This window comes from Grampus griseus (assembly GCF_964374135.1).
Source record: "Grampus griseus genome assembly, chromosome: 6".
NCBI classification, from domain to species: Eukaryota; Metazoa; Chordata; class Mammalia; order Artiodactyla; family Delphinidae; genus Grampus; species Grampus griseus.
The window spans coordinates 10,071,513-10,086,071 of NC_139000.1; the positions used below are offsets into that span (position 1 = coordinate 10,071,513).

Consider the following 14,559-nt stretch of genomic DNA (forward strand, 5'->3'; position numbering starts at 1 on the left):
GTAGTTCAGATGATTAGGGAAAAAAGCACTAACACAGATCCAAAAATCCTCTTTCTGAAACTTTTAGTTCCAGAGGAGTTTCAGATTTCAAAATTTGGAGATTTTAGAAAGGTTGGTTACTGCATACATGTAACATGTCTAGTACTTAGGCTGGCTTCCTATAATCAGATATATTAACATTCCTTCAGCAAAACACGAATATTCATGAACATGAAATGGAATAACTAACAATTATAAATAGCCTCATATTAGTTCAGGTTAGGTTTTGTTACCAAGTGAAGTATAAAAGACACTCAATTTTCAATCATTCTGGAGTTTGAAATCATGCGAAAGGGGTAAGGGCTTTTTCTAGATAATCAAATTCAACTATGCATTCAAGTGTATGAGGACTCCATTTAAAAACCAACACAATGTAAGAAGCAAATATTTAGGACAGTTTGGGGAAAAGGAATGGTAAGAATATATGAATAATGTCATCATATTTTCTGTTCCCACTCCCACTGCCCAATCGACTGACTTTAAACTGAATGCCTAGCAAAAGCATACCTGCATCAGATTAAATCTTGCCACCTCATTAATTGGAGCATCAGAAATTATTCCATACTGTTCTGGATTGACAACCGCAGGACAAATGAAGCAGGCCAACAGGAGGTCAGTACACATTGCTCTGACCTCCCCAACTTCCAGTCTATCTACACAGGAGAGAGTTTTGTACATCTGTGACACAATCCATCTCAAACTATGTGGAAAGCAGTATGTGTTCTGTTTGAGATAACCAATAAATTTGTTCACCAAAGCCACTAGTTTGGCCTCGTTCGAATCCACCATCTCTTGAACCTTTTGCCTGAATCTATCTGAGCCTTTCTCTCCAAAGAGTTTTTCCTGTTGAGACGGGGAGAACCTCTCAATTAGCTTGTTTGGGTCTGTTTCCAGGTGATCCTCATCTTCAACAAGCAGCTGCATGATTGGCTCATGTAAAGTTGCTGTGAGGAAAAGTTTGGCAGAAAACAGTCCTTCAGAAAAAAGTTTAAATAAGATGCTGAAGGCACAAGTTCCTCTCCTCAAAAGTCGCCTGGGGTTGTCACTTTCTTTAAGTTCAAATTCAATCAAGTATCTCAACACCTGAAGGAGGTAGCTTTCATCTTCTTGCATAATGCAGTTGCCATAGAGAGAGGTAAAAACTGTGTAAATAACACTTTGTGTGTTCTCCTGATTAAGTTTCTCTCCAGCAACCAAAGAGGAGGCAATAAGACGAGGATTTTCCCTTAATCTACTTAAGAATTCTCCATAAGCAGTCTCCTGAAATCCCAACTGCTTATACCCATCAACAAACTGTGTATCTTCCAAAATCTTGGCATGTTGGCAACATTCAGCAGGGGAAGCTTCAGCACTAAAAAACAAGCAAAGAAGCAAAATAATAAAGTCAACAACAATAATAATATATTATACTAAAACATGGAAATGTGAGTTGATGATAGTCATGGCAATGAGATCACTCAGAATTGCTAAAATCTTTTAGACCACCAGCATCTAAATGTGTAAAGAAAGTCATAACCAAAAAGTAGGACAAATTCTTCATATTAAGTCAGGTTCAATGAAAAGTGTTGAGAAATAACCATTATTCTGACTTGTATCATTGAAGATCAGTCCTGCCTCTTTTTGAACTTCATATACATGGACTCATACAGTATGTACTCTTCTATGTCTGACTTCTTTTCTTGACAGTATACCACAGCACCACTATTTCTAGACTTAAAAACTGCTTCTTGGAACAACAGAACAATCAGGTATTAACACAGTGAAAAATGAGGTTTCTAAAACTGAAAAGTAGATATACGATAGCAAAACATGCAAATGTATATATTAAATAATATTAGGAGAAAAGCAGACACAAGATAATTTACTCTCTACAATAATAAAATTTTATATAATGCCAAGATACAAAATTAACTGGTAGGGTATAAAATATTAATGCTTAAGTTATAATTCTCTACAACTGTGCTTAGGTTAATAGGTTAATTAAGCAAAATAAGCAAAGACTCACCATTGAGATGCTGATTTAAAATATCTTAAACCATGCACTTTGTTGGAAATAGATTTGTTTATTTGCAGTTAGCAATTATTAAATGCTATAAGCAGAATTATGGTGGTTTGTAACAATTAAGACCTCAAAATCTTTTCTTTACCTGGTTATAATAAGCCGATCCAAATTAATTCTCTGCTGCTTAGCGATCCATGCTGTGCGATACAACTTTTCAGCTGTCTTAAGTACATCTGCATTGAGCCTCTGAATGAGCTGTTTCTCAGAGTTTACATATAAGCGTTCCTGCTTGAGGTGATGGGCCAGAGTATGAATATCTAGCTTCACCATCTTCAAATGTGGAGAAGGTACAAAGGCTGATCACTAAGAGTAAAAAGAAAAAATTTTTATGTCACTTAAATTGTTTTCCAAAAACCAAACAGGGTAGGAGAACACATTAAATATTAGGCTACATTTAGTATCATGGTTAGCTCTAGTTTTAAAATAATCTATCTCTCTATATATTTTACAACAGAATCATTATAGGTTCAGTACAGAAAAACTGGTAAATACAGATAAGCAAAAAAAAAAAAGGAAGAAAAAGAGAAAAGCTCTTAATAAGGCCAGTGCTCAGAGGCAGCCACTGTAAATACCTTGCATGTATCCTTCAAGTCCCGTGTCTACAAAAACAGAAACATAGATCAATGGAACAAGATAGAAAGCCCAGAGATGAACCCACGCACCTATGGTCAACTAATCTATGACAAAGGAGGCAAAGATATACAATGGAGAAAAGACAGTCTCTTCGATAAGTGGTGCTGGGAAAACTGGACAGCTACATGTAAAAGAATGAAATTAGAACACTCCCTAATACCATACAGAAAAATAAACTCAAAATGGATTCGAGACCTAAATGTAAGACTGGATACTATAAAACTCTTAGAGGAAAACACAGGAAGAACACTCTTTGACATAAATCACAGCAAGATCTTTTTTGATCCACCTGCTAGAGTAATGGAAATAAAAACAAAAATAAACAAATGGGACCTAATGAAATTTCAAAGCTTTTGCACAGCAAAGGAAACCGTAAACAAGACAAAAAGACAGCCCTCAGAATGGGAGAAAATATTTGCAAACGAATCAATGGACAAAGGATTAATCTCCAAAATATACAACAGCTCCATATATATATATCTCCAAAATATATACAGCTCAGGCAGCTGTATATATACAGCTCAGGCAGCTCAATATTAAAGAAACAAACAACCCAATCCAAAAATGGGCATAAGACCTAAATAGACATTTCTCCAAAGAAGACATACAGATGGCCAAGAAGCAATGAAAAGCTGCTCAACATCACTAATTATTAGAGAAATGCAAATCAAAACTACAATGAGGTATCACCTCGCACCAGTTAGAATGGGCATCATCAGAAAATCTACAAACAACAAATGCTGGAGAGGGTGTGGAGAAAAGGGAACCCTCTTGCACTGTTGGTGGGAATGTAAATTGATACAGCCACTATGGAGACCAGTATGGACATTCCTTAAAAAACTAAAAATAGAATTACCATATGATCCAGCAATCCCACTACTGTGCATATACCCAGAGAAAACCATAATTCAAAAAGACACATGCACCACAATGTTCACTGCAGCACTATTTACAACAGCCAGGTCATGGAAGCAACCTAAATGCCCATTGACAGACGAACGGATAAAGAAGTTGTGGTACATATATACAATGGAATATTACTCAGCCATAAAAAGGAACGAAATTGCGTCATTTGTTGAGACATGGATGGATCTAAAGACTGTCATACAGAGTGAAGTAAGTCAGAAAGAGAAAAACAAATATCGTATATTAACGCATGTATGTGGAACCTAGAAAAATGGTACAGATGAATGTTTGCAGGGCAGAAGTTGAGACACAGATGTAGAGAACAAACGTGTGGATGCCAAGGGGGTAAAACCGCGGTGGGGTGGGGATGGTGGTGTGCTGAATTGGGCGATTGGGATTGACAGGTATACACTGATGTGTATGAAATTGATGACTAATAAGAACCTGCAGTATAAAAAAAAATCAAACAAAAACTAATACTAACCCTTCTTTGGGTTATTTGTATGGAAATATGTTAATATAAATGTTTCAGACATTACATGAAATTTCTAAAAATCTTATATGTTCTGGTATAATGTTATAAGTCATAATTCTAGTTATTACTTTAAAATGTATATCTCAGAAATAACTAAATTTCCTTGTCAATTGCAAAAAAAAAAAAAAAAGAAAAAAAAGTCCCGTGTCTATTTATCAACACTGGACTTTCCTTGCCTGCTCTCTTTCACACTGCAATCAATCAACATAGCCTGTTGACTCTTTCTTCAAAACACATCTCACCACCTCCATCATCATCTCTCACCCAAAGGTCTCTAACCACCACTTCCTAACTGAACTCCTGCTTCATTTCTTGTACTACTGGAGTATCTACATAGCATAGAACATCCTTTAAATTTAAGTCAGACCACTTCATTCCCCCACTAGAAGCTGTCCAAAGGCTTATTTTACACTTAGAATGAAATCTGAAAGTCCCACATGATCTAACACTGCTATTCCTCCAACCTCATCTCCTGCCATTCTAACTCCTGCTCACACAGCTCCAGACACGCTGGCCTCCTCTTGAACAGATCAAGCATGCCCCTTCCTCAAAGCCTCTGCATTTGCTGAACCCTCTCCCTGGAAGGCTATTCCTCCAGATGGCTTTGCAAGGCTGGTGCCTTTAATTCATTCAGGTCTCTGCTCAAATGTCTATTTAGAAAGGCCTTCTGAGACAAATCATTCTAAAACAGAAAATATCACTTCCTATTCTCTCTTCTGGCCTTTTTTTTTTAAAAAAGCACTTGCCCCAACCCAGCATGGGTTGTTGTTACATGCATGTTCATCATGCTTAGAGTATGGCTGCCCCACTGAAAGGCAAGGGCCGCCAAGGCCAAGATTTGTCTGTTTTGTCGACTTACTGCTGTAATTTCAGGGCTGAGGAGAGGGCTTGGTTCACAGCAGGAGTTGAATAAGTATTTGCTAAATGAATGAATGAAATCACACAATTCTTGTTTATCTAGTAGCTAAACAAACTGATAAAAATAGCACACATATTTTAAAGCATTATTATTTAAGCTACACCCTTGAAGCTAGAATGCCTGCCAGACCACAAACATTTTATCTCAGCAACAGAAGTGCTTGTGGGCCAAATAGCAGAATACAACATTGTGTCGAGGCAGCAGTCACTAAGTTAGAAAAATGCTTCTCATTAAGAATTAAACATTAGGGGTGGGGAAGGAAAGGACTGGGAGTTTGGGATTAGCAGATGCAAACTATTACATATAGGATGGATAAACAGGTCCTACTGTATAGCACAGGGAACTATATTCAATATCCTGTGATAAACCATAATGGAAAAGAATATGAAAAGGGATATATATATGTATAACTGAGTCACTTTGCTGTACAGCAGAAATTAAACACAACATTGTAAATCAACTATACTTCAATAAAATTTTTTAAAAAGAATTAAACATGATTATATACTTTAAAACTGCTATGAGAGTAAAGCTTTAAGTGTTCTCACCATAGTAACAAGAAAATGGTAATTACATGAGGTGAAGGATGTGTTAACAAACCTTATTGTGGTAAACATTTTGCAATATATGTGTACCAAATCATTATTATATGACTTAAATTTACAATGTTATATGTCAATTATAGTTCAATAAAGTTAGAAAAAAATAAGTTGTCCCAGCCAATCGGATTCATAGTGGATTTATTTGGAATTGATAAAATACAATTTGTAGTGAATTCAGATTCTGAAAGAGGTGACAACCTAGCTCAGAGAACTCTCAATATGTTTACAGATCCAATGAAAATATGTTCATATATATGAAATAAATTTTTTTGGTGCTAAGACTAAAAGAAAGAGTTAAGCATATGGTAGCAGATGGAAATATATTTAAAGCCACCTTATTTAAAGAAATAGATTCAACAATTTTTAATTAAGTTTGATTACAGAAATTATTTTAATGAACTACTGATGACTAGAAAAGTTTCAGATATTATCATCTAACTTGAATTTAACTGCTTTAAAAACTTTCTTGTACCTTATCAATTCCCTAGCAAACTATACAAAGCTATTATTCCAAGTCTCCTGTATTAAAACCCTCAGAGTGCTTTCCTCTCAAAAGGTTTAAATATGTCTACTTCACCAAGATGGTTCACTATTAACTCACAAAAGCATCCGAGTACATTCAAACAAATTGGTGCCATACATACATATATAATCTTACTAACTCAGCCGAAAGAAAACACATGACTTTGCAGACTTTCATGAGGGAATTCTAACATCATCTAGGGGGCTCTAAATCCACAGACTAAGAACAGAATCGCTGAACAAATGGTTGTAACTATGAGAAATATTATAGTTAATGAAAATAGTACTGAAATGGGCTCTTAAAGATCTGTATGCTTTGGGGACTTCCCTGGTGGTCCAGTGAAGGGCGTGCAGGTTCGATCCCTGGTCAGGGAGCTAAGATCTCATGCCTCACAGCCAAAACCCCAAAACATAAAACAGAAGCAATACTGTTAACAAATTCAATAAAGACTTTAAAAATGGTCCACATCAAAAAATCTTTTAAAAAAAGATCTGGGGGCTTCCCTGGTGGCGCAGTAGTTGAGAGTCCGCCTGCCAATGCAGGGGACACGGGTTCGTGCCCCGGTCTGGGAGGATCCCACATGCCGCGGAGCGGCTGGGCCCGTGAGCCATGGCCGCTGAGCCTGTGCGTCCGGAGCCTGTGCTCCGCAACGGGAGAGGCCACAACAGTGAGAGGCCCGTGTACCGGAAAAAAAAAAAAAAAAAGATCTGTATGCTTAATTAATTAGTTCTGTTACCTTGGGTATATAATGCATATTCTGTGAACCTCAGGGGTTTTTTCATCCATATAATGTGGACACAGTATCTACATTTATTTTGTGCCTGGCATGAGCAACATATTAGGCACTAGGGATACAAAAAAAGGATAAAATCTAGTATGTGTTCTCAAGCACTTCCTAATCTAATAAAACGAGTTAGACACACAAGCAAATGGCTTCCCCAAAATGTTATTGGTATAATGCTATGGCTGAATGAAGGCTGTACAACGTAGAGTACAGACAAAAGAGAAGGAATGACTGAGGAGTTAGGTACCTGTGCCTAGTCTTAAAAGACAAGTATGGGGGTGGGGGATAAGTATTTGCCAGACATAAAGAGGATAATTGGTAGCGGTAGACTTCTAGATACAGGCAGCCAATCAAGCAAAGGCACAGAAGTGTGTGACTCAGTACATTCAGAGAACTACACATGGCTTGCTACAGTTTGGGGGCATGTGTTGTGTGTGTTAAGAGTGAGGCAGGGGGTAGGGGAGGAAATGTATAATGAGATAAGGCTACAGAGACCAAACGTACACAGAAGCCAGTGTTAAGAAACTGGGACTGGACTTCCCTGATGGCACAGCAGTTAAGAATCCGCCTGCCAATGCAGGGGACACAGGTTCGATCCCTGGTCCGGGAAGATCCCACACGCCATGGAGCAACTAAGCCCGTGCTCCACAATTACTGAGCCTGCACTCTAGAGCCCGCCCACGAGCCACAACTACTGAAGCCCACACGCCTAGAGCCCATGCTCTGCAACAAGCTACCGCATTGAGAAACCCGCGCACCACAACGAAGAGTAGCCCCCACTCGCTGCAACCAGAGGAAGCCCGCGCAGAGCAACGAAGACCCAACGCAGCCAAAAATTAATTAATTAATTTAAAAAAAACCAAACTGGGACTTTGCACTGTGGGAGATGGGAAAAGAGTTTAAACTGATTAACATGATTAAATTTACATTTGAGAACATAAACTTTGGCAGTAAAGAAAAAGATGAGGTGGTTTGGATGGAACTAGATGAAGAAAGACTAAGAAATTGTTGATAGGCAAAAACCACTGGCATTTTTCACAGAACTAGAACAAAAAAATTCACAATTTGTATGGAAACACAAAAGACCCTGAATAGCCAAAGCAATCTGGAGAAAGAAAAACGGAGCTGGAGGCATCAGGCTCCCTGACTTCAGACTATTCTACAAAGCTACAGTAATCAAGACAGTATGGTACTGGCACAAAAACAGAAATATAGATCAATGGAACAGGATAGAAAGCCCAGAGATAAACCCATACACATATGGTCACTTTACCTTTGATAAAGGAGGCAAGAATATACAATGGAGAAAAGGCAGCCTTTTCAATAAGTGATGCTGTGAACACTGGACAGCTACATGTAAAAAAATGAAATTAGAACACTCCCTAATACCACACACAAAAATAAACTCAAAAGGGATTAAAGACCTAAATGGGGCTTCCCTGGTGGCGCAGTGGTTGAGGGTCCGCCTGCCGATGCAGGGGACACAGGTTCGTGCCCCGGACCGGGAAGATCCCACATGCCGCGGAGTGGCTGGGCCCGTGAGCCATGGCCGCTGAGCCTGCGTGTCCGGAGCCTGTGCTCCGCAACGGGAGAGGCCACAACAGTGAGAGGCCCACGTACCACACACACAAAAAAAAGACGTAAATGTAAGGCCACTATGAGTCTGTCATACAGAGTGAAGTAAGTCAGAAAGAGAAAAACAAATACCGTATGCTAACACATATATATGGAATCTAAAAAGAAAAAAAGAAGGTCATGAAGAACCTAGGGGCAAGATGGGAATAAAGACGCAGATCTACTAGAGAATGGACTTGAGGACACAGGGAGGGGGAAGGGTAAGCTGGGACAAAGTGAGAGAGTGGCATGGACATATATACACTACCAAATGTAAAACAGATAGCTAGTGGGAAGCAGCCGCATAGCACAGGGAGATCAGCTCGGGTGCTTTGTGACCGCCTGGAGGGGTGGGATAGGGAGGGTGGGAGGGAGGGAGACGCAAGAGGGAAGAAATATGGGGATATATGTATATGTATAACTGATTCACTTTGTTATAAAGCAGAAACTAACACACCATTGTAAAGCAATTATACTCCAATAAAGGTGTTAAAAACAAACAAACAAACAAAAAAAGAAATGTTGCAGTGGCAATGGAAAGAACAGGACAAATCTGAGAGATACTGGAGATAGAAAATAGACTTGCTGACACCTACACTAGGGGAAGGCGAGGTAGAAGTTTCCAACTCTGGTGACAAGGGTTGGGGGTGGTGTTATTCACCACAATTTCGTATCATATGAGAAAACACTTTATAAACTGAAAATTGTGCCTGGTATGGTTCTAAGAACTTTACACACTTAATCTTCATAACATCCCTCTGAGACAGGTACTTTGCCACAAAAGAAACTGAGGCTCAGGGATATTACGTAACTTACATAAGGCCACAGGGGTGAGAGGTGGTAGAGCCAGTACACTATTATTATAGTCCTGATCTCTACAAGAATGACTCAGAAATCGTGTGGTTACACAGGTGAATTATTTTTGAGAGATGCACATTCAAGTACATAGAAGTAAATTGTTAAGATGTCTGGAACTCACTTGTACATGGCTCAAAAAAACTAAAAGATTTTTTAAATGCAGCAAAATGTAAACCACTGTTGAATCTGGTTGGTGGGTATATGGTGATCATGGTGCCACCCTTCAACAGTTTCTGTAGGTTAGAATTTTTTCATTATAAAATGATAGAGGAAAATCCTTTAGAAATTCTCAAGCCGTATCCTTCTTGCTACCTTAATACAATTTAATTCAACAAATACGTTATTGACTTGTTGGAACCTAGCCAGGTCCCCTAATCTCAAGGAGTTCACAGTCTAATTACAACCAAAATGCTGTTCAAGATAGGATGCATAAAATGTTTCCAATGACATAGCAAAATATGAATCAATTTATGCAATTCAGAAATTAAAACCTTCAAATATAGCTTCACTTAAAAAAATTAACACACGAAAGCAACGCTCCACCTGATCTACATAAGAACTCACCTTCTAAACCCTTCAGTGGTCCCAAATGTCTTCAAAGACATTTTCATAAAGATATTTTACATAAGGGGACTTCCCTAGTAGTCCAGTGGGTAAGACTCTGCACTCTCATTGCAGGGGGCCTGGGTTTGATCCCTGGTGGGGGAACTAGATCCCGCATGCATGCCACAACTAAGAAGTCCAAATGCCGCAATGAAGATCCCATGTGCTACAACTGAGGCCCGGCACAGCTAAAATAAATAAATATTTTTTTAAAAGATATTTTAAATAAACCCAGAACACTAGATAACTTGCTAAATTTTCTTTCTTTAATCAAGTTCATCAGACTATATGACCTACTACCCACCCCTGTTGCCATCATATACTATAGTTTCTCTCCTTCCTTCAACACCCCCAAACTCCAATGATCATTTGACCCTACCAAGACTTTCAAGCCATTAATCCTACCACCTTTTTTGCTAACCTTCACTCTCCTCCTGTCTCTGCTCCCTCCTTACCCAGATAGCATAAACCCCATGGTCAATCATTATGATCACTGGCTGAACGTACTCTCAATTTGCCCCCTCACTCGTCTAAACCTCAATCCCAGTTAAATCCAACACGGGACTTCCCTGGCGATCCACTGGTTAAGACTTTGTCTTCCAATGCAGGGGGTGTGGGTTCGATCCCTGGTCAGGGAACCTAAATCCCACAGGCGTCAGGGCCAAAGAACCAAAACATAAAACAGAAGCAATATTGTAACAAATTCAATAAAGACTTAAAAAAAAATGGTCCATATCCAAAAATCTTAAAGAAAAAAGAAAATGTTCTGCCTACTCCTAATTTATACCTGCGTATGAGAAAACCAACACACACAACTATGCTAAATATCACTTTAAACTCATGATCACAAACCCTATACGAGCCCTTACTGATGCATGATACGCACACTATTACTTCCCCCGTCCATCAATCACTCCCCCACTCTCCCAGGCAACTAATTCATACCACCATCTCTCCTCAAATCTCCAGCCTCTTCCCCTCTCCTTATTCTCAGCTCCTTGCTTCCTACTTTACTGAGGAAATTGAAGCATCAGAAGAGATTTTCCTCAGGCTCCCTGCTTCAGTCTTTGCTCTCAGCCTACTCTCAACACAGCAGCCAGAGTGAGCCTGTGAAATCCTAAGTCAAATCACATCACTCCTGTGCTCAAAATCCTCCAAAATCTTCTTTCCTTGGCTTTCCATGGTCTGCCTCCATCCCCCCTACCTCTCTGACCTCACCTCCTATTACCAGAAGACCATACAACTTACCATCCAAACTAGGACACTACTGGGAGTGAAAGCGGACACTATTAATAATTTCATTGAGACAAGAGACATTAACAAGGACATACGACCACTCTCTTACCAGATCCCTCATTCACTCTGCTCCAGCCATATTCTCCAACATGCCAGGTATACTTGCACCCTAGTACCCTTGTACTTGCTCACCACCCAGGTCTCTCACTTCCTTTGGGTCTTATCAAGAGTCATCTTCTTCAGTGAGGTCTTTCTTGGTTACCCTACCTAAAATTCCAACCCCTGCCCTGCCACACACACATACTACCTCTCCTTGCTTTAGTTTTTCTTGTTAGCACTAGTCGTATTATACATTTCACTTATTTATCTTATGTACTGTCCATTTCCCCAAGAAAATGTAAACTCCCTAAGAAGAGGGATATTTGCCTAATTTCTTCCCTGCTCTATTCACACTGACTAGAATAGAACCCGTCACATCATTAGCGTTCAGTAGTACACATTTGCTGAATAAATATATGAATGAAAAAGAGGTATTTCAATAACCTATTCACGTTAGAAACATCATAAGCAGAGGTAGAAATAACACAGGAGGAACAGAGGTGTAGTCTTTGATGGACAGGAAAAGAAGAGGTAAACACTATGAAATTATCAATAGCTGCTAAATAAAATAAGCACACCATACTGAAAACATTAAATATACTATGTGGAAGTTTCATGAAAGACTTACAGGAAAAACAAAAGTGCTCAAAATTTACATTTATTCCTTACTTCTTAGCGGATAATTTCCAAACTCCTTAACCTAATGTTTAAGGGCCAACCTTGCCTTAACCCACACCTCCAGTCCTATCTCACACTATTTCCCTATATGAACCCTCCTGTCCCAGCAAATCTGCCTTTTCCTTTTTATTTTTAATTGACCTTCATGTTTACATTTACATCACCTTATTTGCTCCTTCTAATTTCCAAGGCCTGGCTCAATAAAACCTTTCTTCCCAACCATATAGTCTGCCCCTGTGATAAATCCCAACTCTGAACTCTTAAAGCAGTGCTTATCCACACCATTAAATTGGAACTGTTAATTTTTATTTTCATCTTTTTTTTTTTTTTTGGCCAAGGTGTTCGGCTTGCAGGATCTTAGTTCCCCAACCAGAGACTGAACCCAGGCCCTCAGCAGTGAAAGCACCGAGTCCTAACCACTGGACCGCCAGGGAATTCCCTATTTTCATCTTTAGTGTCTATATCTTGTCCTTCCAGCAAGAATGAAGGGTCCCGTCAAAGGATGAGAACATCTCTTAGACCTATGCATCCCCAACCCCCAATACCACGGCCAAACACAAGAAGTTCTCACATATCTTTGCTAACTGCATTGTCACAAGGTGCTCTGAGAAAAAGAACATAAGTAAAATCAAAGGATTTTTAAATTAACATTAGGCACATTTCACAATAATAGAATTTTTTTTTCCCTGAAATTTGCCAGCATTTTCCAAGTTAGATAATTTCTTTTTGGAGTGGTCAAAAATTGGACTTTGAAATTCTATAAAATTCTATAAAAGCTCACTTGCACTTGCCACATTTTCTACAAAAATAAAAGCAATTATACCCATACATGTCAAGTCAGATTTTAAGCTTTTCAACTCATGAAGACTTATCACTGAGAGCCCAGCAGGGAGATTTTAGTTGAAGTAGTGAAGCGCATGGAGTTTTTGTATCCTTCCAACACCAGTATAGAGGCTGGAAAACTACAGCCTGTGGGCCAAACTTGACCAGTTGCCTACGTGTATAAATAAAGTTTTACTGGAACACAGTCATGCCCCTTTGTTTATGTATTATCTGTGGCTGTTCTCATGCTGCATGGCTAGATAGTCGCCATAGTCCTCCAGAGTCCATATGGCCCACAAAGCCTAACATATTTACTAGCTGGCCTTTTACAGAAAAAGCCTGTCAAGTGCTGATAAGCAAGTATACCTACGGTAATACAGAGCATGGAGAGGAGGCACAACCTGATAAGGTGAAATGCGTGAATTAGAAAGTACATTAAAAGTTCCAAGGAGGATACACATATTATAAATGTTAGCAACTATGCCTGAACAAACCCCTGTGACTCAAAAGAAGGACTCTAAAGTAGGGGGAAATTATTTCAAATGTTTTATGGAATGAGAATCATGTTTCGTATTTTCTTTGATGAAAATTTCTAATTAAAAGCATCCCAAGGGACTTCCCTGGGCAGTGGTTAAGAATCCGCCTGCCAATGCTGGGGACATGGGTTTGATCCCTGGTCCGGGAAGATCCCACATGCTGTGGAGCAACTAACCCCATGCGCCACAACTACTGAGCCTGCGCTCTACAGCCTGCAAGCCACAACTACTGAAGCCCTCGTGCCCAGAGCCCGAGCTCCACAACAAAAGAAGCCACCGCAATGAGAAGCCCGTGCACTACAACGAAGAGTAGACCCTGCTCGCTGCAACTAGAGAAAGCCCACACGCAGCAATGAAGACCCAAGGCAGCCAAAAATTAATTAATTAATTAATTTTTAAAAAAAGATCTCACGTGCCGCAACTAAGACCCGACGCAGCCAAAGATAAAATAAAAATAAATAATTTTTTTTTTTAAAAGAAGTAAGGTAGGGAATTCCCTGGCAGTCCAGTGGTTAGGACTCGGTTCTTTCACTGCAGAGGGCCGAGCTCCAATCCCTGATCGGGGAACTAAGATCCCACAAGCCGTGCGGCGCAGGCACCACCCACCCAAAAAAAGAGGTGGGGTAATTTTTATCATTTCACTAGGACACAATGAGACATACTCCACGTCCATCACATGACAGAAGTGACCGAAACGAACTTTCCCATGAAAATAAGTGGTAAATATCAGAGTCATAACTAAAGAGGTGAGACAGACAACTTGCTAACATGATGAAACCTACACTTGTAAAAGGCTTATTAGAAGTGAAATTAAAGGCCAACTATCTTCAATCGAAGAGCGTTTTTAGTAACATCATATGCCACACACAGGTATGGCTTTGAAATGTGAGAATAAAGCATGCTTTGCAAATAAATTAATGTGTGTAAGATGATCCAGTTAAAAATTACACAGATGATGACAACTAAATGTAACGTGGTATCCTGAATGAGGTCCTGGAACAGAAAAAGGACATCAGGTAAAAACTAAGGAAATCTGAGGGCTTCCCTGGTGGCGCAGTAGTTAAGAATCCACCTGCCAATGCAGGGGACACGGGTTCAAGCCCTGGGCTG

The 14,559-nt window shown here is 39.4% G+C and overlaps 1 protein-coding gene across 4 annotated transcripts in view; it reads right to left on the reverse strand.

Annotated features, from left to right (window-relative positions):
• Positions 1-14,559, reverse strand: part of GAPVD1 (GTPase activating protein and VPS9 domains 1) — a 72,551-nt gene that overhangs the window by 44,832 nt on the left and 13,160 nt on the right. For all 4 annotated transcript variants that reach the window (XM_082657610.1, XM_082657608.1, XM_082657609.1 and 1 more), the window contains exons 2-3: positions 2,187-2,404; positions 547-1,390 (exon numbers count right to left, since the gene is read on the reverse strand). In XM_082657610.1, coding sequence (XP_082513736.1) covers positions 547-1,390; positions 2,187-2,371 — 1,029 coding nt within the window. In that variant the 5' untranslated portion in view covers positions 2,372-2,404. The remainder of the gene's footprint in view (positions 1-546; positions 1,391-2,186; positions 2,405-14,559) is intronic.